Source organism: Haplochromis burtoni, unplaced genomic scaffold (genome assembly GCF_018398535.1).
Source record: "Haplochromis burtoni strain Fernald_Lab_line unplaced genomic scaffold, NCSU_Asbu1 Contig_433, whole genome shotgun sequence".
In the NCBI taxonomy this organism is placed as follows: domain Eukaryota; kingdom Metazoa; phylum Chordata; class Actinopteri; order Cichliformes; family Cichlidae; genus Haplochromis; species Haplochromis burtoni.
Window position 1 is genome coordinate 437533 of NW_024582794.1, and position 26787 is coordinate 464319.

Consider the following 26787-nt stretch of genomic DNA (forward strand, 5'->3'; position numbering starts at 1 on the left):
AGGGTGGGCCATTTATATGGACACACCGTAATAACATGGGAATGGTTGGTGATATTAAAGTCCTGTTTGTGGCACATTAGTATATGTGAGGGGGCAAACTCCTCAAGATGGGTGGTGACCATGGTGGCCATTTAGAAGTCGGCCATCTTGGATACAACTTGTGTTTTTTCAATAGGAAGAGGGCCATGTGACACATCAAACTTATTGGTAATGTCACAAGAAAAACATTGGTGTGCTTGGTTTCAACGTAACTTTATTCTTTCATGAGTTATTTACAAGTTTCTCTTTGTTCACATATACTAATGTGCCACAAACAGGACTTTAATATCACCAACCATTCCCATGTTATTATGGTGTATCCATATAAATGGCCCAGCCTGTACTATGAGTTCCTGTTAGTGAGTACTGTGCAAATGTTTCAGGCCTCATTTCTTCATATGTCGCTTCAAAGGACCCAGGCTTAAAGTTGTGTCGAGCAACTGTTCTCCAGGCTTTCTGAAGGTCTGTCAAAGTTTGTCTTTGGACATTAGCTGCTATTTCTCCCATTGCCACTCCAGTCCATTTCCAGAGGAACGTTTGTTTTTCCTTTGTGAAGCCATTTAACGCTGACCTATGGATCATTCAAGCCATGCAGCTAACTCAAAGGACCAGCGTTGTGTCTGCACAGATGACTTAGCCAAGAACCAGTTTTAAACTGTCTTTGTTACTTGCAGCCTAGCACAAAAACACAGATTTTTCTCCACATTGTTTTAGTCAAATGCCAAAAATAACACAGTTTGACAGCCACAAAATAGCATTTGTGCACCGAACAGGAGATCTCCAAAGAGCTGAAAACTTGGCATATGTTGGCATGAGATCAGAGCGTCCTTAAAAAATGAGGAAACTAGAAAAAATGGACAAAAGATTATCTGAAAGTCAGGTCATCAAGAAACGACCTGAGAGATGCATCTTCAGTTAATCCAGCTACTGTTCACTGAAGCCTCATCAGAAATGGTCTCAGTGGAGGGGTGGCTGTCAAGAAGGCATTCTCAGGGAAGGGAAGCACAGTCAGACTCTGATCAACTATGTAATACCATATGGAAAGTATCTGACTGGCAGCAGTTTGTTTATTCCACTCACGGCCAATGTCACAAGAGCACAGATGGACAGAACAATCCAACAATATATATCACGGATCGGCTGGAACCAGGACATTACTGAAGCAGCTAGCAACCAAAGAGGAGACTGGAGAACTCTTACTGAACAGGCTTTGCACACATTTCAATAGATTTCTGCATCTATTTGAAATTTTCCTCAAAAATGGAAAATGTAGACTCGAGGTGTTTTATATTGTTACAGTGGAATATGTTTGAATATGTTGAAGTTGTTCCCACAATGCTGTTCAAACCTTCTCTTTACCAGGAGCAGCCAATCAAAAGGAGGGTGGCTCAAATGGAGGGGAAGTAGATAAAACAGCTTGTTTTACAGAGCGGACGACCCCAGGGTCAGCACTACAGCTCAGTGTTTGCTCAATACCGCGGCTAAATGCAGCAATCCTGGGAAAATTCATGGCTCCAACAGAAAGGCACAGCTGTGGATAGACTGAATGACTCGGAGACAAGAAGAGGTCGGCTTTTGTTTTTTCGTAGTCATGAAAACAGTGGCTTTTTAATGTAAACACTACATTCGATTGGTTTTTCCAGCACGGACATCCCACATGAAATAACAACCATTCACTAAAGAAGAGTAGAGGGAGAGAGAGAGAGAGAGAGAGAGAGAGAGAAAGCTGCACAGAAAAAAGCATTCACTGGGTAAAGAACAAAACATAAAAAATATGACGGAAACGGGAACAAAATGAGAGGAAAAAATGCTTTCTCATGTCATTATACACGGTTGTTTTCTTTTTTAAAAACTAGAAATCAAGAAGTCAATATAGAGAGATGGACGAGGGCTAACACATGAAGAGATAACAGATCTACTTATTGTGTGTGTGTGTGAGTGCGAGCAAGTGTGCATGTGAGAAACTGTGCTTTTCATTGTAGACCTGGAAGGAGTGGGTTAAACTGAAAAGAGACAGAAGAAGAAGAAAAGAGCATGACTTTATACAGCGTAGATGTGTGAACATGCGGCGTCCCTAACTAGCGGACGCAGCGAGAAACGTGCTCTCCCCCAAAAGTGTTTGTTTGTTTTTTTTCTTCTGAAATAATAAAAAATAGATATTGTTATAATATTATATTTAATTGTTCTGAGTCAGGCTAAAGTGAGGACACGGATCTAATGCAGGGAAACAGGCAAAACGGTAAAAGGAGAAGGGGCGGGGCACAGTTCAGAGCATTATAACAAGACGGCGGGGTCGGTCTGAGATCTTCACGGATCAGCTCGCTTTGCAAAACATCTTTTACATTTAAAAAAGGGAGATATAGAGAAAGAGATACTCTGTAGCTACAAAGCACGAGAAAAGTTTTTGGAATATTAACAGGATCATTAGGAAGGTCGTTGGCGGTACTGTGGTAATGTTCACTGGGGTCTTTATTATTGTAGTAATCAGAGTACATTTTTGTCCTTTTTCAGCTCACTTTAACACGTCGCTGTACTCTGAACCTTTCTGTTGTCAATCCTTGGAAACTTAAATTGTCACTTTTTTTCGATATATATATATTTGCCTCTGCCGTGTCCCAGAAACCAACAATCTTCTCAGTTTGTTTGTTTCTGTATTTTTCTGTTTGTTTTTTTACTTTTACTTTTTTTTTCTTTTTTTAAAGTTATCTGAGCATTATTTGTGTGTACTTTTTTTTTGTCTATAAGTTGTATGAATTAACTGATCTCTTTATACAAAGGCTTGAGTATCACATGCTATCTGGGCTTTAGAGGGAAAAGGAGGAGGACGGGGAGATGGGTTGGCAAAAAAAGAAGGAGTGCTCTTTAATTTTGCAAAAATAAGCCAAAAAAGAAAGAGATGGAAGAAGATGAGAGAAGTAAAGGTGTGGCATGACGAGAGAGAGAGAAAACAGACAGGTGTGTGAAGAAAGGTGATCAATCAATAAATAAATTAATAAATTAATCGACCATTATCAAACCATGAGTGAGTTTTCTTACACGGAGAATGTTAGCAGATCTAGAGGTTATAACAGTGAGAAAGGTTTAATCATAACATTGTGTAGTTGCTTCTATAAGCACAGCTATCTACAGTGCAGTACCTTTGTTACATGGCACTGATAGGACTGTTAGCACATTTCCTATTGGCTCCCACACCCGGCCGTGGCCGATGGTTTGCTAGTGGCTTAGGCCTGGAAACAGGAAGCCTTACATCCTGTCGATGAAAACCACACCTTGAGTAAAATGATCCCCAAAAAAGTGACTGACAACAAAAACAACAACAAAAATCACTTAATGTAAACAAAACACTAACATTAAAATCAGCATCGTCAGTTCTAGCAGGTCTTGAGAGTTTTGGCTGACCCGTCTAGTGCTTCTTAGTACATTTTCAAATAATTCTGCAAAAACTGTTATTACATAATCACTACTACAGCAAAAAAGAAGGACAAAGTAATACACACACACACACACAGGGGTGTCAGGTGAGGCAAAACGTGAATAAACATCAGTGTACAGACTGATACTTGCAATAAATATACATATGATCAACAAAAACAAGAGTCATAAAAAACGTACAGGTTTGGGTTAACAACAAAAGACAACGTAAAAGAAAGGAAACGGGGAACGGAGGCTTTCATCGACTTTGTTCACAAAGTTTTCAAGGCTGCAGGGTTTCGTGTTTTCTACTAAAACAAATTTGTTTGCTTGGCAGCAAGCTCAAGAACGTCAGGAAGAGTCGGAGCAAGAAGAGAGCAGACAAGAACTAAAAACGGTATATATATATAATATATATATATATATGTATGCCTATTTTTTTTAAATTATCCTCATTATTAATATGTACCTAGTTGCATTTTTCTTTCGTTTTTTCTTTAAGTAATCAGCATCGTCATCATCGCCATCATCATTTCCACAGCAGTGTCAAAGGAAGAGGAATGAGGAGGTGGGAGGACAGAGGAAGGGACAGAGGGGGGAGGAAATAACAGGGTCGGTAGGTGTGCTCAGTACAAGCCACACCCTCGGAGGTTGTTGGCGATGATAATATCGGTCACGGCGTCAAACACAACCTGGATGTTCCCTGTATCTGTGGCGCAGGTCATGTGACAGTAGATTTCCTTATTTGGAGAGCGATTCTTACTCTCGAACTGTGCTTGGATGTAAGCTGCTGCATCCTCGTAGGTGTTGGGTCCTGGAGGGAAGCAGATGTGTTACGACACAATTATTAAAACAAAAACTTCAAACAGGAAGTCTCATGAAAAAAGGACTTAACAAGTAGCTTTGGTTAGTTATCTGGATGATGATGATGATTATATATTGTTACAATGTTGCATTCTCTTATAAATACTTTGTTTCCAACTTTTTTCTACTTTTGCGTAGCGTTTAGATCACCCCTGCATGGACTGGTGTCTGCACCTGCGCAAATCTAAGACAAACAAGTACTAAAAAATATAGAGCTGGAAATGAATAAAATAGCTGTTGCATAATCCTTCATTAGTACCTATAGGGCTGAGTTCACACAGTCAAATACTCAGTGCTCAGGTGGGTTGTTGTTAGTAGCCTAACTGTGTTACCACCATCTCTGCATTCATCACAAAGTACACAAAATATCTGTGTTTGTATCGAATTCTAAAGCTTGGACTCTGATGCGTATGCTATATACATATATGCTACAGGAAGTTAGCCGGTGGACATTTTTGGCTGTGCAACAGTGGGAAACTCTTTAAACACTTTCTTTATGCTTCACTGATTCTGAAAATCTGCAGGTCAAAGTATTTTCAGTCTGTTGCTAGTTTCAGTTTAGTAAGAAACTTAGATATATTACTGTAAAATAAAAGAAATAACTGATTCACATGGACAGCTAGCTTTGAAATCTGCTACACAGCATCCACTTCTAGTGATAGCTGACTCCACACCTTCCTTTGTGCTGCACTGAACGTCACACTTCACAGGAAATCTCACACAACTATTTAAAGCTAACTGTTTTAATGAGCTCAGACTTCAGAGGAAAGCAGCTGCATATCCTGTCGAGCAGTGAGACATTTTTGTTAGCTAATGTCAGCTCAGCAGCTGAAGCGAAGCCGAGACCTGTCGACAGAGTCGGTTTAGATGATGTGATATCTTTAGCTTCATATGAACTTAGCAGGTAGCAGAGCTGTCATCACCACATAGAAGTCCAAATTAGTAAGTAGAAATACTATCCCTGTAACAGAGGTGGACTAGCAGTGCTAAATGCAGGCTAACTGGTCTGGTTTCCTACACACAGATGATCACATCTGTATCCTATTCATTTGACCTAATTTGAAGCACATTAGCTGTATATCAGATGCAATGATAGTTCTCCTCTAGAAGCAGGGCTGATGTACTGTACCGAGGAGTCGTTAATCAGCAATGATAGTATACATTCTAATAGGTTTGCAGATTTATTGAATCATACTCAGTCCTTCTGCTGGGCAAAGTCAGGACATGTTTGCGTGTGATGTAAAAGATATTTCTCCAAGATCTTTGGCTTGAAAAATATTTGTGGTTGTTAAAGGTTCGTAAAGTCTTCTGTTGGGAAGCTGCGAGAGCATGGGACACAGGAGGAGAGACTGACAGAAGACAGACTTACTGAGACTGTCAAGCAAGTTAGCCGAACGTAAGTGAAGCATGAGGGACAGGAATGAAAAGGATCCACTTGGAGACCGGAAAGGAGTTTGGAGTTTGGAGTAGGCAGGAGGCAGCTCTCACTTATTGCGGCTGACCAAGCACGACTGTCTGCTGCTTCTTATAAGCAGTCTCTTCCTTTTCTCTGTCACCACCTCGTTCGACTCTCACCTCCACACGGAGAAATCTGTAAACTCGGTTCTGCCCGTTACAGGTTCTGGGTCTCTCTGCTCCTTCCTGCTCTATTTATCTGACTCTCCTCTGCTCCTTCCCTGCTTTCCTTTTAAACAGTATATCTCTCTTTTCAACCTGAGCCTCTGCAGTTCTTTAAACAGTTCGTTGGCCATCTCTGCTGCAAACTGTAAACAGCAACTCTGATTTAAAGTGCTTCGAATTGTTTACAAGTCTGTGACAGTAAATGTCAGGGCTAGAAGCAGAGCCGATGTACTGTACCGAGCAGTCGTTAATCAGCATCCAGAACCTCAGGAAGGGCTTTAGAAAGCATTTAATTTCTGGGAATTACACTTAACACAGGACAGATGGTAGTCATTCATACTTTTATATCCCCTCTTCAAAATGTCTCATTCAGTATTAGCCTATTTTCGGCTCCGTTACACTGATTTTCATGCAAATTTCCAAATGATTTCGTACGACACAATTTTTAAGATTAAGCTCCTTCAAATGAAGCAATTTGAAATTTGGTGAAACTTGATCTGAGCTTTCAGTTAGCTTAACATAAAGACAGGAAGAACCAACATCACAGGACTATTAAAAGATAACTTTTCAGTAAACTGATTAAACTAAATGAGGAGCTCAATTAGAGGGTTGAGTGGGTTGCAAATATACACCAACATTGTAAAGCGATTCAAAAAGCACATCTTACATCGGATGTATAGAAATGTGTCAGCTGACGTGGGCTGAGATCACCTGATCTGCTGAGCTCGACTCTGTGGCCTGCCCGAGTTCGTGCTACGCTCTGTTTTTGCAGTTGGCTACGTTCAATGAATGAACTTTAGATGTGTCGTTCTCGTGACTATATTTCGTCCTGTAAACACTTTTAATTCAGGAAAACAAATTCCAAACGTTCCTGTTTGAGATTCCCGCCCACCACTGGAATAAACCCCAAACTTTTTTCGTACCTGTGTATTCAGGGAAGCAGATGCTGAGCGGAGATTTCTTGATCTTCTCTGCAAACAAATCCTTCTTGTTGAGAAAAAGGATGATGGAGGTGTCGATGAAGAACTTGTTGTTGCAGATGGAGTCAAACAGCATCAAAGACTCATGCATGCGATTCTGCAGCGGGGAGAAGGAGGCACGAATAAAGAGGGAAAATGGGATTAGGGGAGATTAGGGGAATGGGTGAAGGAAATAGGAGAGAGTGAGGAAACAGGTGATAGGGAGGAAATGGAAAGAAGGCCAAAGTTACACGTTACCCCGACTGAGCATGTCGACAGTCATAGACACACATTAAAACTTCATCTGGGCCTCACACTGGAACACAAACAAACTGTGACAGTATTAATTTGGCCTGCTCGGGCAGGACTCTCCCATATTTTCAATAAATAATTATAGTTCGTGGAGGAAAGCAAAACATACTCTGGAAAACATTTACATTCAAATCTGCTCCAAATGCACACACACACACACACACACACACACACACACACACACACACACACACACACACAGACACGCACACACACACACACACACACACACACACACACACACACACACACACACAGGACCAAGAAAAATAATCACCCATATCAAGTTACTCATGTGATGCTTTATTGTCTTTATCTCATGTATAAATACAACATCCAATAAATTATGACAACAGTGAGGGAGTTACAGCAGATGCATTTTATGCACAGTGATGGATAAAATGCAGCATTCACACGCACGCGCAGGCGCACGCTCATACAAACTCGCACACGCACAGATAACAGCTTAGTAGATGTGGGCGACTTGTACAGTACAGCGAGTGTTGATTGGTACCAGCATGTTGGTTGAACAGAGACTGGAAGGTTAAAGCACGGTGAGTGCAAGGACGCTGATGTGTACCGGCATAAACTCTGCCTGATGCTATCATGGTTCGTTACGGTCATGTCCCCCCAGCTCTCTGACATCTCTCCCAGCTCAGCAGCCTGAGTGCACATTACATCAGCTGGCGCGGTATAGCAGGGACCGAATGTTAAAAGGTTGCAAGAAAAACCCGGTTTCTAAATCCAAAGTACAAGTAAGTCAGCAAAAACAGGCCACAGGAGCTCATTTAAACCTAACACGGGAAAGATTTGGCACTTCGGTTTGGCTGCCATTGTGACATTTCAACAGCTTTTCGTGCTGCTGTGGCAATGACATGGCAAAAGGTGCTAACATTTCTTTTGTGACACCACCTGCTGCCCAGAAGTGCACCCACTGCTGTCCCCAACTCTCAAAGCTGAATAGGCCACTGATTGTGTTATCCACACAGCACAACAATGCAAACAAACGACCCACAGATGTGTCCTTCAGCGCAGCCTATAGGAATGAAGTATTTGCCATCAATATGAACTACTTGCTACTTCCTTGTCCTCCTCTTGTCCTCTCAACCTCGCCTACTGTTGCAGTTGTCTTCTGTTACTTGGGATTGGTCCTAAACCACTAATTGTGTTACAGCTCGCCTGATGCAGAAACAAGGACGAGGTCTAAAAGGTAATAATGTGAAGGACCGCACGTTTCCCGTCCCGGGCGCCTGCTCCGTGTCATGAAGAGACGAGACGGGACTGTAAACACTGTAGCAGAGCGCTTACACTGTTCACCTCCAGCAAAAAAGAGGCTTTCACACTTTTAGTTGCGTAACAGACTGGCTTTGGTCTTCTCATCATGTACACCATGACTTCTACTGAACTGTTTATGAAAAAAGACGTTTCTGCTCAATTCAGTAAATTTTCTATTAGCTGCCGTCTTTAGCGTATGTTCAGTAAAATTCAAGTGTTGTGTTCTGTGAATAAATTTAGGCACACACTGATCTGAGATCACTCTAACTAATTTAGTATGTCACTGACAAACAGCACGAATCCCTGTAGGTCCGTGCGGTGCCTCGGGTTAACGTTGGAGGACAAAACTCCGATGCTGTCCACAAACTTAACGGTTTCCTTTCTGTGTGTTAACGGCTACCAGGAAGCGCAGCACAAGCAGCACCTTTGCAGAGCAGCAGTCGTCAGCGCCGCGTGGATGTGGAGTGACTAAACAGAAGTGTATCTGTTGCCAGGGGCGGATCTAGAAGGGTGGCATGGGGTGGCAAGTGCCACCCTAAAATGATCCCTTGCCACCCCAGTTTTGCATATGACAGTGTTGTTTATTAAAATAAGATAGCATTAACAGTTTGAGCGTAGTTACAGTCAGCAGTGAGTATAAATGCTAAAACTGAATATATTGCATAGTGTCCCCCCTGCACCAGTAACAAATGGTTCAGCCCATAGCAGGACCGCTTTTTTCTTGTTTTCAGCAGCAAGCGATGCTCATGATCGTGCCAGAGCACATTTTGAACAACACCATGGGAATTTCGGATTTTACACAGGTGGGTGGATGTTACACTGTGGAAATGGAAGGAAGGTGAGTGTTATTAACCCTCTGTGGTCCACGGACACGCTGCACCTCCAGATCACATGACTGATGTAAGCTGACACAGCAACAAGCTGCAGCCACGCTGAGTCTCTGTTTCAGCCACATTGAAAGTTCGGACTTCAAAGTTTTAAATTTTAATTACAGGCCAGTAAATCCAGAGTTATGATCATATATATCAGCCAGGCTTTGTTCTAAATACTGTCGTCACGTGTGTGCTTTAAGCGTTTTGTAAGGACAGCACGAAAACAGTAAAGAAAGGAAAAAAGCCACCTCTTTCTTATTGGTGGAAAAATGCACCATGTCGACCAATTAAAAAAAAGTCAACATGTGGGATTTGGTTGTTTAGGAAGAGGGGAGAGTTTGGGGAGTGACGGTAACAGGGCGAGCGAGACAGAGCGAGAGAGGAGGAGAGGATTTAGATGTGGGCAGATTTGTGACGTTGGAGTTAGTGTGTTGTGTAGTTGTTCTGTTGTGTAGTCGTTTTGTTTAGTGTGTCAGCGAGGGCACTAATGACTGTCACAGAGGCACATTTGTAAACACTGTCACTAAGTAGAAACCAGCGGAGTGATACACCTGCTGTTGTCGGGCCTGCAGGTTTGTCCCTGTGCTCTTCTGTCTTTTGGTGGACAAACTTGTTTTTACTGGCACACATCATTTGTGGGGCATCTTATTGCAACACCTGATTGTTCTCTCATTTTAGTTTTAGTAATATTTTTAAATGGTTGTACAAAATGAAAAACACAGCAGGTGTATTGGCTGCATTTTTAGATAAATAGTTGTTTATGTTTACAAAATGTACAATTTATATTTGCAATTCAAGTTATAAACATTTACTCAACATGTCTGTTTTTTACAGTAAAAATACTACTAGGATCTTAAGTTACTTTTTGTGATTTCAGATCAGTAACACTAATGCAGTATGTCAGTGAAAAAAACAACTAAATTCAGTTGAGCTGAAAAGACACCAAACAAGGTAAGAGGGGAAAAAATGAAATGAAACAATCTGAGGGTGAAACACAAACGTAAACTCAAAGGAGTCACAAATGTCCGGTTGTATTTCAGACCTCAGTGGGTTCCTCCAACAAATCCTGAAAAATTCGGTTTACATGTTTGTTCATGACGGTGCAGATTTCTGACATTTTGTGTAATTTAAGCTGCAACAATGTGACTGTTTTCTAACAAAAAACAGCGAAACTTAAGTTAGACTTGTGTTTGTAAATGAAGTGCCCCATGTTGTGTAGCTTTCTGCATTTTATACTTATTGGGCTGCATATTTATTTATCATACAGGCTGTACAGTACACAAATCAAAACTTTATGTAACTAAAGTATTTAATTATGTGGGCTACAGACAATAATTAAGTTATAGACTATATTTATATGAAAAACGTGCATACTTACTGCATTTGAATCATTATAGCCACATGTAACCACCTGCATATGTGTTTGGAAAAAAAGGCTTTGATTTTGCCACCCCATTTGGTTTCTTTGCCACCCTAAGAAAATTTCTCTAGATGCGATTGCAATGATATTAACCTCTGCACTGCATAGACGGGGAGGGAAAGGATCGTGTTTGAACTCTGTACGCGATCATTCCCCAGTTTAGGAAAAAAATCCGAATTTATAGAAGAACTTTGATTTTTGGATCGATGGGATTAAGCACCGATTTCAGCCTGTCAACACTAAACGCTTTGTGTTTGGAAGGAACAGAAGCTTCATGCAAAGTGTAGCGAATGAATGAAGCTACTGAGAGTGAAAACTAAGGAGAGGCTGACACAGAACGCAGAGATCGTTTTCCTTTCTGTAACAGATCAGTCCGAGGAGACGACGATGAAGCGCCTTTAGCAGTCGTGGCAGCGGCTCGCTGTGTGGCCGTGTGAACCTCTTTGGCTGGAAACTGCAGTATTATTTGGCAACTAAGGTGTTGTGACATTTTGAAGCCCCGTGAGTGTGTTTGTGTGTCTGAGGCCTGTCTGTGCTGAAAGGGTAGATAGGTGCCCTCTGGGTAATTAATCCACAGATGCTGACTCCACCGCAGCACCCATGGGCTGATGTCGTCTCTTACACAACACACACGTTCATGAGCACGTACACCCACACACACACACCGTGACCTTTTCTGTACTATCAACAGACACATGTAGGTAACTATATACAATCTGAAAACATGAACACACAAAATACACATCAGTGCACGGCACACAGCATGCAGGCTGAACGACAGCCTCAGGGAGCGCTCCGTTTCTAAATTTGGCACAGATGTGGTCGGAAGGGCCGATGATGACGACATCTACCTGTGCTCCAAAAATGGCGGCTCTGAGCAGAGGAGGCACAGCTGGTTGTTTGTGCGTGGATGGAAAAGCGGAATAAAGCGAATGCCCTTCTCATAAATAAAGGTGACTCTGTTTGGCGGGAAGCGCGCTCGGCTTCGTCGGCTCCATCGCGTCTCACAGACAAACACTTTCTATGTGACGATGTTAACTGTGGCTACACGGAGGAACTAATGACGTAGCTCCAGTACTGCCCTGATCTCTCTGAGCTGGGTCAGAACAGCGCCCGTCACTCCTCTGTTCGCTTCATGATCGATTCCAAACAGACGTCGAGATACGAGGAGAACAGCGTGGATACAATCGTAGTCTGCGTTCGCGTCCCAGAGGACGTACACATCAGTCTGTAATCTTTCAAAGCTCACCTCTGGCTTATTAAGGTGGACTGGAGGACAGCAGGGATATTGCACGGTGCAGCCTGACAGTGGATGCAGTGCCAGTGCCCTTTAAAATCAATACTTGTGCTGAAGCTTTATCTAGGCGGACACTGTCCGCGGGAGTCGGCACAAGCTTCTGCGACTCTTTGTTTCAATTGATTTTAAGGAGTCCCATGCAAGAAGTGAGATGAGCCTGCAGCCGGGAATGGTGTCTGCAGAGATTAACGATGACAGCGGCGTGGCTCAAGCAACAACGTCCTCTTTATGCGCTCATTTACACTATGAAATTAGATTCAATCAAAAGAGGAATCAGGAGGTTTACTGAAATCTACACGGGCAGAAAACGTTTCCTCTCAGATTAAAAGCACAGCAGTAAGATTTGGTGATATGTTCTCACAGCCCGACTCTTTAGAATGACGTGATTTCACAGCACAAACAAGCCGTCAGCAGGTGTGTGTGTCTGTGGTGTCCCTGTGGCCCACCCACTAGTGACCAGGGTGCACTCTGTTTTTTACTATGGGAACGTAAAAGTGGCAATCCCATTTAAATAAAACATACCAAATTCATTATAGATTATTATTTTTATCATTTGCATTTCACAACAGTGTTGCTGTAACTCCCCCCTCAGCTTCTTAGTGGGCACAAATGCTGCTGGGAATTTAACCCCCCAAAACTCTACTACTCTGAAAATATCATACAATTATTTTCATCGACTTAATAGCTCTGAAATTTACACTTAGTACTTGAAATGCCTGCAATAAAGTCAGTTTTGATTAAAGCTTTGAATTAGCTAAACTTGACCCCCACTAAGACTAATTATACGCACGTTTGCGTCGACTTTTGGTATAAATAAGGCACAAATTTATGATACAAAAATATGAATACACAAATTGAAATCAAAGGGAAAAAAGTAAATACATCTAGTAAACGAGTGATTCAGTACACTAGACTGTGGTCGGCTCAGCTGGTCTCTCGTTCTGCTTCTCAGCTTCGGTATTGTGCAAAATATCTGCAGCGAAAACAGATTTTAGATAGAAGGTACGCTTAAAATAACGGTTCTTAATTAGGATTGAAAAAGATAAGATGTCTCAGCCAACCAACCACCAACAACCAACCAGTTAATTCAAACTTGGCCAGTATGAGAAATGAGTACTATGACATCATCCCACATTTGACCGGCTCTCACATACAAGTCAAACACCCAGCATCCATTGGCCAAAGTTTAACAGCATCATCCGTACAGGCCACACCCTCGGAGGTTATTGGCTATAATGACGTCAGTGACAGCGTCAAAGACGAACTGGATGTTGTTGGTGTCCGTAGCACAGGTCACGTGGGAGTACACTTCTTTCTTGGGTGACTTGTTCTTGCTCTCATATTGAGACTTGATGTATCCCAGTCCCTCTGTGTAAGTATTAAGACCTGAGGAGACACACACACACACACACACACACACACACACACACACACACACACACACACACACACACACACACACACAGTTAGAAAAAGCCCCCCAGTTCAATTCACTTTTATTTACACAGCGCCAAATCACAACAACAGTCGCCTCAAGGTGCTTCATACTGTAAGGTCGACCTACAATAACACATACAGAGAAAAACCCAACAATCATATGACCCCCTATGAGCAGCACTTTGGCGACAGTGGGAAGGAAAAACTCCCTTTTAACAGGAAGAACCCTCCAGCAGAACCAGGCTCAGGGAGGGGCGGGGCCATCTGCTGTGATTGGTTTTGATCTGAACCTTTGTATCCGTGTGCTTCCCTCCACCTTTGACTCTCAGCACACATTCGGCTGAGGCGTGCTCTGTCGGCTGTTGAGCCAAGCTTCAATAAAAATGATGCACGGGCCGCGTTCTCAGACGAGGTGATTTCAGACAGATAAATGATACGTGATGGAAGCTAATATGTCCTGTTATTGCTTGCGCAGACTGCAACTTCCTGAACATTATTAATGTGTTACAGACTTCAGAATGTGACAGATACGAGGCCCTGAAGCTAAAAATAACGGAGCTGTTATTCGTACTGTGCATTGATCAATTTACCAGCACTGGCAAATCCACTGTGCAGCCTTTTAGCTCAACAGCATTATCAACTGTTCTGCCTTTACGCAAGCATTTGGCAGGTAATGCAGCTTAAATTGGTACAGTGCTTTTAGAATGAGTCAGATCTCACTGATTGGAGCAAATGTTGTTCCAAGTGTCGCTAACATCTATCTGGCTCTCAGCCATTAGCAGCACTGTGGTTCGTCTGTCTGCTTCGGTGGCAACTTCATCAGAACAGGCACAAAGTCTGCAGAGGGGTGAAGAGAGGAGGGGAAGAGGGGCCGAAAACAAGATTGGAATTCTAATTCTCGCTTTCTCACAGTCCCGCTGGCTCGGCCTCTTGCGTTCCCACCATCTTGCTTTGCCTGTGTTGTTATAAATTTCTCACACTCTTGCTCTCTCCGTCTCTGGCATTGCCCCCCCCTCCCCGCCTCACATGTTGTCTTGTCTCTTGTTTCCTCTCTCACTGGAGCTCCTCTCGTGCTCCCACTAACACCCCAGCTTTTATTCCCTGTGAGTCTCTTTGTCTGTATTCAATGTTATGTTCGACTTTCATACTTTCTTAGAAATCAGCACAATTGTGACTTCAAAACTGAGAGCTACATATATGAATGGCCAGGTCTGATTCATTTCACTGTATTTTTGCTCTGCGTGAAATCTCGACATGCTTGTTTTTAATGAAAGAGTAACTTCAGTGAATGACAGCTTGTCTTAAATCATCAACCACATCACCAGCTCTAATATAGGTGCAGCTGCACTGTGGTGCAAAAGAATGGACTTTTGCACCATAATGCAGTTATGAAAGGGAAGTCACTTTTAGTCTGAGCAGCTAATGCTAGCAGCTGTCCACAGATCTCAGGCTCGTTTCAATAAACAGCTGGAGCAGCTGAAGAAGTTTGCCAAAGTTTCTGCTCGATTGCTGCTTTGCCTAATTACAAATACGGGTGTGTGTGCGATACTTAATAGCAGCATCTGGTGCTGGCAGTTTGAATGTGAAAGTGATTCACCCACAGTTTAAAAAAATAAATGGACAACAAACCTTTTCCCCTGGTCCTGATTCGACACAACTATCAAACCCTGGAGACAGAAATACTGTAGCCAGACTGTGTTAACAGACCTCTCTGCACTGAGCCATACGTGCTATTAACCTCTGTCTCTCTTCCACAGCATGTCTTTATCCTGTCTTCCTTCTCTCTCCCAACCAATCACAGCAGATGGCCCCGCCCCTCCCTGAGCCTGGTTCTGCTGGAGGTTTCTTCCTGTTAAAAGGGAGTTTTTCCTTCCCACTGTCACCAAAGTGCTGCTCATAGGGGGTCATATGCGTTGGGTTTTTCTCTGTATGTATTATTGTAGGGTCGACCTTACAATATAAAGCGCCTTAAGGCGACTGTTGCTGTGATTCAGCGCTGTGTAAATAAAGTTGAATAGTAAACATATTTTTCCATTCCAGTGTTGACGAATGCTGTAAAGAGCCACCAAGCAACATCTAGCTGGGAACTAATGCTTCTTAAAGCCTGCAGCTCTGATGTCAAGCAGGAACACTGCTGTAGCTGCTGATGTAGTTATCTGAATGCGTACTGCATTTGTAGTATTGACTGTACCTGGCAGTGTAACCTGTGGCCTAAGCAGGAGAGGGCAGATTATGACTGAGGCCAGGCTCCACTCTTACAAGTGTGTACTGTCAATATATAGAAAGCACCATATAAAGAGTTCAAATATCGCCACATATTTGATATCTGACCTCCTTTAAAGTCGAGAGATTGATCCGAAGGTCAAAGTTTAGCTATTTAAAACATTGTTTCCTGCTGTGTAAGCAATGATGTAACCTCTGACCTTTTCTTCAAGGTCAAATTTCCATAAAATGTGTCTCATCTTTGAACCTATTGTTTGTATCGTAACATTTAGGGAATGATGTCGGCATATGGATTTTCTAAATATCACGTTATAGTTTGCGTTCAAATATCTCGTCACCTTTGACCTCTGATCTCACTGTTCCACTTCACAGCTGCCTTTCCTTTACTGCACTGCAAACTTTTTAAACAAAAATAAAATGAATACATAGAAAAGAACGATTCCCTTAAAAGTAAATCCTCGGTGCAGGTTTGGACTCTCGGAGGGGTTCTAGTTCTCGTTTTAGAACCCATGTTTGGCTTTTCTTAACATAACTACACTTCATGAGATGTCACAGTGCAGGGTTTTATGTACCAGTGTACTCAGGGAAGCAGATGGACAGCGGTGACTTGCTGATCTTGCTTTCAAAGAGGTCCTTCTTGTTCAGGAAGAGGATGATGGAGGTTTCCTGAAACCACTTGTTGTTACAGATGGAATCGAACAGCTTGAGAGACTCGTGCATGCGGTTCTGCAGGAGAGACATTAGCACGAGTTAACGGGGCTGTTAAACCTCTAACCACTAACACACTGTAAAAGCACATAACAGAAACGCGGGCATATAGTATTCACCTACATGCATACACAAAGCGAAATTAAGGACACCCATATCACATGCACACAATCTTAACACAAAGAGGAATTAAAATTGAATCTAAGAACAGAAGTCCTGGAAGTTCCTCTTGGAAAGTGACACGTATATCTGGGTATGTGTATTTGTATCAACGTATCAATAATCAACATTATTAGTAATCTAAATAGCAAAGCCATGCTCTTTTAGCCAGTTAGCTTCTATTACACTGAGTAACTAAGCACAAGCACCCACTCTGGGCCCTGCAGAGTGAGGCTTTCAGGAGGAGGAGGTGACTGCACGGGCTGGCAGCATGTATTTGAGGAAAAAGCTGCAGTGACAGTTTGTGGAGGTAATGAAGTGTAAAGGCAGAGAGGAGGAGGAGGAAGAGGAGGCTCAAGTTATTACTGCACTTTGAAACTAAAAGCTTTGCAAGTGTTTTCTGACTATATTTATCTTCTCGGCCAAACAGGAACAATGCATGTGCTTCATAAATGAATAATTAGTATCCACTGTTTGGTTGGTTACTAAAATAAGTAGAAGATGAAACAAAACTGAGGCCTGGATTATTTGTTCATAACAAACCCGTTCATGCTACAGTGAAATTGATTCAGAGACAGAGTTGAAAGCAGTTTCTCTCCAGTTTGATTTCTTTCCTGCTTAGATCAGGACAGGGGAGCAAAAGCAGCTGATTGGATTAGGGGAAAACAGATCTATAGAAAATTAGGAAATTAAGAAGAGCTTTAAAAAGTTACCAGGAAGAAAGAGAGAGGAGAAAGCCAGACAACATTTTTGGATTGAGCGGTTCACAGACACAAAGAGGCGCTGCTTTCAACTCTCAGAGTGTGCGTACACCTATCGGGGTGGTTTCATACCTGTCTGTGGGTGGAGCTTCTGTAGAAGATCTGACTGCTGATTGGTTAGAGAAGACAGTCGATGGCAACAGTGACAGGAGGAGTGGAAGTAGCCAGAGATGCTGCAGGGTGGAGCTTAGAGCAGGAACAGAAAATGCAAGGGACCCCGTCGCCCCAACCCAAGTCCCACTTCCTTTTTAACCCCCCGTCCTCTATCCCACATACACACACATGCATCCCAAGTGCTAAAAGGAAAGTGTTTAGGCAGGAAGACAGTATCCACATACAGCAGTCGTCTCGTCAAAGGGTGGGGGGATACGCCTGTGTTCGTTAGAGCGTTCCAACAGAAATGAGGAGGTGACACAGAAAAAACACAATGCTGCTGGAGTAGACGCAATAGAACAACAAAGCAACAGCACTGAGTGTAGCGTGAGCCGTGTCGATGTCTCTCTAACACACTGATGCTTTTTAAAAGGTCAGAAAGCCGGCGAGCGGCTCTTTCAGCTCTTCTCTGTCCTCTGAAACAGCCCACGATTAAATCTCGGCTATAAGAAGTTTTCCTGTTCTACCAATGGCAGCATATCTGCAAGTGCTGAAAGGCTTTAAGAAACATTCACTCAAGCAGTATCTTTGAAGCTGTAACTCACACGTGTCATCTCTTGTTTAGACAAAAGTGTTATAAATGTCATGTGTGTGGGTGATTATGGGATGTATAATGTCAAGGAGTTCATAACAGTGAAATGTGAATGAACCTATTTTGTTTTTTGCCACCATTATTTATTAATACATAATAATAATAATACTGATAATAACAACACATTGATATAATGTAACAGTTTCTTCCCAAAAGCCACCCTGAGCTCACACGTGACGACACAGCTCCACCCCCCAATCCAAGGACTTCCCTCTGTACATAAACTACCGTCAATACTGTGCAATAACCCACACTGTAAATATATAACACTTTTATTTGTATATTTGCACACTAACTGTGGATCTCACTGTACATGTGTATAGTGACATTAAAAGACTGAGTCGTGTGACTTTGGCGATCTCTAGTATTCTGGGAGTTCTTGGGAAAACTATTTCAAACGTCATTAAACACAGTTAAATGCAGGCACGGAGCATGTCGTCATGCAGCATGAAACAGCCTTCGAACCAAGTCAGCAGACAGAGCAGTGAGGGCTGCAGACGCACGATCTCGGTCTGATAGGGAAAAGAAAAATCTCCCGTCCAGCAAGGATCAGTATAATGGGAAATATTGCCATGCTAATTAAATCCACAGCCTATCAGCGACTTTGATGAACTGCCCAGAAGGGATATGCAGTATGTATCACTCCCATTACTGCCGGGTCGGGGGGGGGTATCTTTACCATTCGACTGTGTAACATCCTCACTGTGCGCATACGGACGCATCTGCTAGTAAAACTGACAGAGGATGCAGCAGCTCGTTGAAAACTGTTTGGTTCAACAATATTAGTGTTGATTTGAGAATTACGTCAGTCAGATTGCAAAAACAAAAACACTCCAGCTCGTGTTGTCTGAACATATGAGCGTGTTTACCGCTGGATGCCTGGATCTGTCTTGTTGTGTCTTGGGATTTTCAGATGTCACATCACGTCTCACGTTCATGACATTAGCAATACTGTAAATTTCTGTCAAGCGATCATTAAGTACGACACTTTTGATTGAAACTCCTGTGGCAGTGGTGCAGAGGTAACAGAGGCAGCCTTTCACGCTCTTTCACGGTTTCTACGTCAACAAATCAGAATCACTATCTCGTCGTTGAAAAAGGTCCAGCCTGTTTCTTTCGGTGGGATTTTGCTTCTTCCACACAGGTTTGTAAAGACAAATGCACGACTGTGAAACAGCAAGCTCAAAGCTACGCCTGTTTACAACTGCACCGCTATTTATATGGAGGCACAGAAACAACAGATTTTAAATGCAAGCGGCAAAAACAGGACGAAGCTATTTGTGAGCACATTTTGTGGTGGATATTTCCTCTCCTCCAGCGCCCGTCTTCTGGTGCTCCCAGCTCAGAGGGAAGCTTGATGACAGCTGCATAAATAGATGAGCACCTGAACACATTTCGACTTCCTGGAATTCTCCCAGGATTCACTCTATGCTTATAAATAGCAGCGAGTGCTGTGCATTCAAATCAGCTTATTTGTTTTAGGTTACGCGATATAATCGTTAGGGATCCTCTGTGGTTTATGTCACCACTTCTTTCTTCTCTGCGGTGACGACACTTCACCCGTCCAGGACTCTACAGCCGCCGTGTTGAATCATGTGGAACATTCGCTGTGTCCAAGTTAGAAATTTGTTTATTGTGCGTTGCAGGGAAGAATAATTTGCATGGATAAAAAATAACTCGCATGTACCTTTGCATTCAGTTACAACCTTTGTTAAACAAAAAGTCTGAAAACTATTTTCCGTGGGGACTTCAGCGTCCTCACGTATTCTGCAGCAGGAAGTGAGTAAAAGCCCAGAGGATAATTCCACAGAAGTTCATTGTGTAGCACGACGTGTGGTTTACCACAGAGTCAGTCTGTGGGTCCTAATGGGAATGCATTAGGTATTTATATATAACCCTTTCAGACGTGCACGGCTTGATTTCTTCAGACATTTCTCTCCAGCCCTGTCACAAGCTTTGTGTCCGCTTACATGTGACAAACATAGATCTATCTTTACACTGGCTGCTTGTCGTGTGTGCCGTGACCTTTGTTTTCCTAAATCCAGAATGCATAAACGTGGGACGGATTCACTGGAGAGAGAGAGCACAGCTGTGAACACGTGTCCTTACCGTGGTCTCGTCCTCATGCAGCACCTGGTCATATCCGCTGAGCGCCACACAGAAAATAATGGCTGTGACATCCTCAAAACAATGAATCCACTTCTTCCTCTCTGACCTTTGACCTCCCACATCAAACAGCCTGATGGACACAAGAGACAAACACAGGAAACAAGATCAGATTTTTTAACACAAACATAATTGAAATCGTCAATTATTACATTTGTACAAAATAGAAATAATAAATTAAATTCAGTCAAGTCAAATTAGAAGGTGATTCAATTTGAAGCTCATTTCGAAGCCTGATTCAATTTGAGAACGACTTCTTAGCAGACGTCCAAACTGACGGAGATCCGGGGAGTAAAGCAGCTTTCAGTCCGTGGGTATAACACAGTCCTAATAACAGGTTCACGTCCACACAGAAGGACTCTGGCCTCGCTCCTGGACCTGAAGGTGCTCTGAGGATGTCTGATATTAACAGCGTGCCGAGCGCCGTCACAAAGATCTTCTTGGATTTCCTTCTTTTCTCCTCAGAATCTGATTTTTGAAACAGTTTGTGGTTTAAAGAAACACAGAAACAGTTTTTATGCTGACATCATTTCCTTATACTGTTATCACTGATGATGATCTGACATGTGACTTTCACTTATTCACGCTCTTCAGATAAACAAAGGAGCTCTTATATTTGCTGTCAGAAGGTTGCTATTCCTCTGCATGAGCGAGGACAGTGCCTCTGCGTATGCACACTGTACCTGCTGACTGCGGCGTGTACAGATCAGGGTGTTAGCCTGACGCTAAATCCTATCAGGGTTTTATCACAGTGAGTGAAATGGAGCTTCAGAGTATCTGGATTTGTTTCTCCCGTCTCTCCTCTGCAGCGACAGTTTTCCGGATCGATTACCTCAGACACGTGGCAATTTCTGACGTCAGGTTTGATTTTCTGAGGACTGCACTAAAGCTGAAGCTGTTGAGGTAGCTCAACATCTGTCACAAGTATACAAAAACACACACTAACCAAAAAACAGGAGTGTGCTGCACTGAAAGTAAGTCAGCTGATGTTGCAAATGACCAGATTCAGATGTGCAATTTTAGAAAAGAACATAACAACCACCCTAAAGGACTTAATCCACAGTGAGATGAAGTCAGTCAAGTCTGTGATGGGTATAATGGTAGGTAGGTTCATGGGTTACACCCAGGAGAGGAACACTGTAGCCTCCCACACACTGCCTGACTGCTAGTAATAGCAACTGAGCTGACAATATTTAGGCTTCTTCAACAAAGCACACCCAGCACAACTCCTACACAACAGTGAGAGTGACAGAGGAAAGCATCACTCAGCAGAACGAACTGCACAATATAACCCAAGCAAAAGAAGGAGGAAAAGCAAAACAAGCATTAGCTGCCAAACGTGATGTGCATCCATCCAGAAAAATAATTGGTGTCTATGCTACACGTATTAACCCCTCTGCTGTCTTCAGTTAGGACATGAATGTGTGCTTATACCTGCACACATCCACAGAAGTAGGGCGGAAAATGAGCGATTAGATTAGACGCCAGAACAGGACTCGCCCCTTCTCTTTCCCATAATGCCTCTCCTCTCTGTCATCATTCCCACGGCTCCTTGTTCTAATTGAATCAGAGCTCATTTAAAAGGAAGGGAATCATAAATATAGACACTTGTTTAAAGCATTTAATCTCATTAATTACAGGCTGGAGTTCCTACTGTACGCTTGGATAGAGGAGCAGTAAGAGGCACCGCTGAGAGTAAAGCACCGAGCGCACACATCGGGGCAGCAGTCGCTTTGGATACTGACCTGAAATGAAGGTTTTTGAAGGTAAAGTGTGTCTCGACGATGCCTGTGGTCTTCACTCGGGTCCTCAGGATGTCCTGCTCTGTGGGCTGGTAGTCCGCCGCACCAATTCGATCTAGGCTGTCTAGATAGCTGCACACAGACACACAAAACTCAGAGGAATCTGACACAACAACTGTTTGTGTACCCATACAACAACTGCAGGAAAATACCACGTGTAAATGAGGTCCAAAAACATCAGTTCTCACAAATTTCCCTGAAGTGTCCTTTACATCCACCAGGAGCTCATGTAAGTGGCTCAATGTTGATGACTGCATTGACAGAGATGTGAATGGATTTGTGGTGCTATGGCCTACTTTCAATTTAAGTGTGAATTTGTGTTGCATAATGAGCACAATCTGACACCCACCCACCCACCACTGTAGATCTGCAAATATCTGAGCTAATTCCAGGTGCTTCTGTTCTTTCCCTGCTCCTTCTATGGGAAGTGAGCCTCAAATCAGCACTGTAGCAACAGCAATGTGTCACATGGTTCAATATCTGATTGTAGAAATCTATTTTAGTGGCTCAGAAATGTTGATTAAATTTTGGTTTACTGGATAACAGCAAACTTCTCGCTGCTACACATTAGAAGAATAACGTCTGTCTGAAATACAAAGTTACCACATGGAGCAGCCACTTGGTAACAAGTGAGGAAGGGGAATGGGAGGATTCACTTATGTAACGGAATATCCCTGGAAGAGGGCCTTTATTTTTTAATGTGCAAGTATAAATCAAATAATCGTGAACAGCAGAATCCAGAGAATCGTTCTCTCAGTCACTCGAGCTCTCACACTATCTACTGTAGCACACAGCTAAGGGCGACAGAAGGAAGAGCTACAGTTATGTTAGAGTCACTTTGTGATTGTTAGGCTTGCCTTCCTCTCTGACACCTGAATACTGCTCTGGTTCCAGCTAATGTGCACCTTGGAAGGTTTAATCCCTCATTTTTTCCTTTCTTGTTTATTCCCTTCTTTAAATTAAGCTCAATCTCACCATCGGGGCGAAGGACACAGACAGTAAGTAACATTTACAAAGGTTATAAAAGTGTTCATGAAGCACCTTCCATAGACGAGTGGTCACAAAGTGCTGGACACAAATAAAGTAAAATAAATAAGAAAATTAAAAGCCATAAACAAGATGCATAATAAATTAAAATCAGTAAAAGTATCAACTGAAAACCAAGTTTAAAGTCCACAGAGTCATCTGAATGTAACTGTAATAGGTGACTAGCCCAAAGCCTTGGTGCCACAGATGCATATCTTTAATCTAGAAACTGTTCAAAGTGTTGTTTCAGAGCCGTTAGGAGGATCATTAGTTACTTTTAAAAGACAAAAGCTAGAGAGTTGACGAGAAAAAGAAATGGATGGTACACTGTCACAGCTTCAGCGATAAGAACAACTGATTACAGAGAAAGGAATCTGAATTATATTGTGATTAAAATGTGAAAGCTGTAAGGAGGACACAAGAAGACTGGATATTTTTATCCTGAGCAAAGATGAAAGTGTGAACAGCTGAGCCTCGATTTATTTCTGAAACTGAAAACAAACAAGCACCACATCCTGAAGATGTGCGCACCATGTTTCTACACAGCATCCGTTGACTGGATTAGTGACTTGGTGTTAAAGCATGTTTCAATTCACAAAATGAAAGGATGCTAATTAGATTACAAGGCAGTCAGTCAAACAAACCAGAGCACTTCATTACAAAGCAATCCAAAGCAGATCAATTATGCCGAGTGGTTCATGCAATTTGTGTGAACCACTCGGTATTTCAAACTGAAAAGTCACAAACATTTTGCAAAGAAACAGCAGATTTCCAAAACCTAGCACGTGGGAAATGTAAATAATGAGCCCAAAGAACTGCGAGGAGCTTAGAAGGTTTACTAAGAAAGAAGGGTTAGGGTTAGGGTTAGGTTATTTGCCATTCGTGACCTTCAGGAGGTCTGACCCTCTCTAACAAGAACATGTCCGCTCCTCCTGTTGGCTGTTTCCATTCTGCTGTTAGGCTTCACAGAAACACCTTTTCACACAAACTCACACTAACACAAATGCCATTATATAATGTACAGAGCTGCAGTCCCACAAAGGTCTCAAACACACAGTAATGTCAGCTACATATCACCTTCGGACAGGCAGATGACTTTTTGTAACCTGTGTTAGGCTGTTTTTAGCGGACATACTTCTTGGTACGCTAGGTCAATGAACACCGACCTCAGGAGTACATACAACATTATGGCTTATCACTAAAAGAATGCTTGACCAAAAGCAACTTTCAACAGACTTGATGCTGATCTGCCACGTCATTGGGCTTTGGCTACTAACTAATGTGTAGCTGAGTAGCTAGCTAATCTAGCAAACCAGACATGATAAGCCCAGCAGATGTTTGGAGGCGTAGCTTCTATAGAGTTATATTTTACTAAGGGGGGAAATACAGGGTCATTGTTTATTAAATTTCCAGTAAAGTGTTTAATAATTACAACAGTGGTTAACTTAATTAGTGCTGTGCCAAGGAACAATGATCTCTGACACGGTCAGACTGATCGCTAACTGCTAACTGCTAACTGCTAACTGCTCGGCAATCAAGCTGATTTCTACTTTATGTTCCCGACCAGGCTGGAAAACTACACTGTAAAAAAAAAATCCTAAAAAGACAGTAATTTTCCGGCAGCTGGGGCACCAAAATAATACGATAAAATCACAGAAAATAACTTTCCCATGAAAATACGGTTATTTTCAGTAATGACAATACAGTTTGTTGCCCTAATTTTACATGGGATTTTGCCTTTTTCAAGTGCTTTTAAACATTAAATTAGGAAGAATTTTATGTGATTAAACAATGAAATTACCTATAAAAAAGGTCAATGAATGCAGCACTATGAATAATAATACTTAAATGTACAGAAATATACAGTTAACAGTTGGTTTAAATCATAAGAGCATGTCTAGCTTCCTCTCAGAGAGCAGCACGGCTCTTCCCGAAAACCCTTAGTGTCTAAATGCATTTAAAATGAGGGTAGGGCACCAGCGCCAGAGGTGGGTTGGAATACACCGCGATTTTTTGTTTTTATGGGCCGATGGATTTTTTTTTTTTTTTTAGGAAGGGTATATATAATGAAAGGTGTTGGATTGGCCAATTGGTCATGATCGACTCTGGGCTGGACCAATTACAGCCGAGGAGGCCGGATGCACCCTCCCCCTTGTTTAGCAATCACGTGATTTTCGCGCATTGCATGCCGGGAACTCGTGGCAAAACAATCCAAGTACCGCATCAAATGCAAGCATTTGCAGCACCGCAAAACGTTCATTCTCCGGTTCCAATACCTTCTTGTTTTTTCTTTGCCGCACAAAAAAGGAATGTACAAAACAAAAGGAGAACAATGCCGGTCCGTACAAAGACAGACTCGACGAAAAGACAAAGAAAAGATACGAGGAAAAAATCAAAGGAGTGAAAGGGTCAGACCCTTACGAGCACACAGAGGGACAAAAGACGTTAGCGTGCTGCCCAACTTTCACCACGCTCAGATTTATAATTATACGGTTCTTGGAGTGAGTGCATACACTCATGAAGTTTAGTAACTTCCGGTCACTGCAACAAGCCCAGGTACAGTTTACCGACGGATGGGTGCAGGACCTTGAAATGCACCGTGTAGAACGAAAGACCATCGTACGTATCATAAGTTTACCAGTCTCACAAATCGTCGTCATAAATACACATTCGTTAACCGTTTATTAATAGGACCTTTGAGCTCAACGGTAATTAATTAGTAGTGGAAATAATTTCTGGTAGCATCACAGAAATGTAGCAGTGACAATAATACTGTATGCTGTAATCGTACTGGGCAATTAGTGATACAAAAAACAACTGTTTTATCCTGTGAATAAAAGTATATGTTTTTGTCAATGTACCATAATAACAGAAGCGAAACGCAATATTGTGTCAGGACAATTCACTATTTATGCACAATAAATAAAGGAGCATAGCGCGACAATTTCTGTTCAGCGCCAGACTTGCTTGTAACCTATATCACCAATTATGTTAAGAAAAATGACGCATTAACTACTAACAAAACTCTGACCTTTGTGGGAATGCTTGGAGCAGACTAACCTGTGAGCTGGAGTGTTCTGGGACGTTATATTTGGTATATCCAGACCATCCGTCGGCTCTTACTTCGGAAACATGGCTTAAAAAATTTCTCTTCAACGACGTAATCCGATAAAAAAAAAACGATCGGCTTCCCGTGGCTGTCATGCGACCGGCTGTTGCAGTTAATAATACAACAGCTTCTTGCCATTTTTTGGTTTCTTTTTATCGCTGTGTAACTGAGTTCAATTGAAAGCCTGCGTGCGCTAGTACCTCTTGCCACAAGTTCCCAGAATCCTTTGCGGTTTTACCCCTGAATGACGTCACATTTTCAATCTTTATCCTGGTGGGCCGGTCTCTAGTCAAAATGCCTGGGCCGATTTTTTGTCCCAGTCTTGATTTTAACAATCTAAATATGTACAGATAGATACATTTAACAAACAAGAAAATTAAGTTTTATTACATTTACAGTGTTTTTACGTTAATTTACATTTGAAATGTAATATCACAGTCTATTTATGTAAATTTAATGATATTCTAGAAGAACAGTGCAAAACTGTAAAATACACAGTAAAATACTTTTGTATCACGAATTTTTTTTTACAGTGTAGGTAATATGGATAATGGACAAGATTTCCAGCTGTGCTTGATATTC

The 26787-nt window shown here is 42.2% G+C and overlaps 1 protein-coding gene across 2 annotated transcripts in view; it reads right to left on the reverse strand.

Annotated features, from left to right (window-relative positions):
• Positions 1-1617: 1617 nt before the first annotated feature.
• Positions 1618-26787, reverse strand: part of LOC102305147 (guanine nucleotide-binding protein G(o) subunit alpha) — a 43789-nt gene continuing 18619 nt past the window's right edge. The window contains exons 2-5 of one of the 2 annotated variants that reach the window (XM_042213306.1): positions 22014-22142; positions 20212-20341; positions 6858-7011; positions 1618-4264 (exon numbers count right to left, since the gene is read on the reverse strand). In XM_042213306.1, the coding sequence (XP_042069240.1) occupies positions 4077-4264; positions 6858-7011; positions 20212-20341; positions 22014-22142 (601 nt within the window). In that variant the 3' untranslated portion in view covers positions 1618-4076. Of the gene's footprint in view, positions 4265-6857; positions 7012-12344; positions 13456-16301; positions 16456-20211; positions 20342-22013; positions 22143-26787 lie in introns of those variants that run through there. The other variant, XM_042213305.1, reaches the window with a different exon arrangement.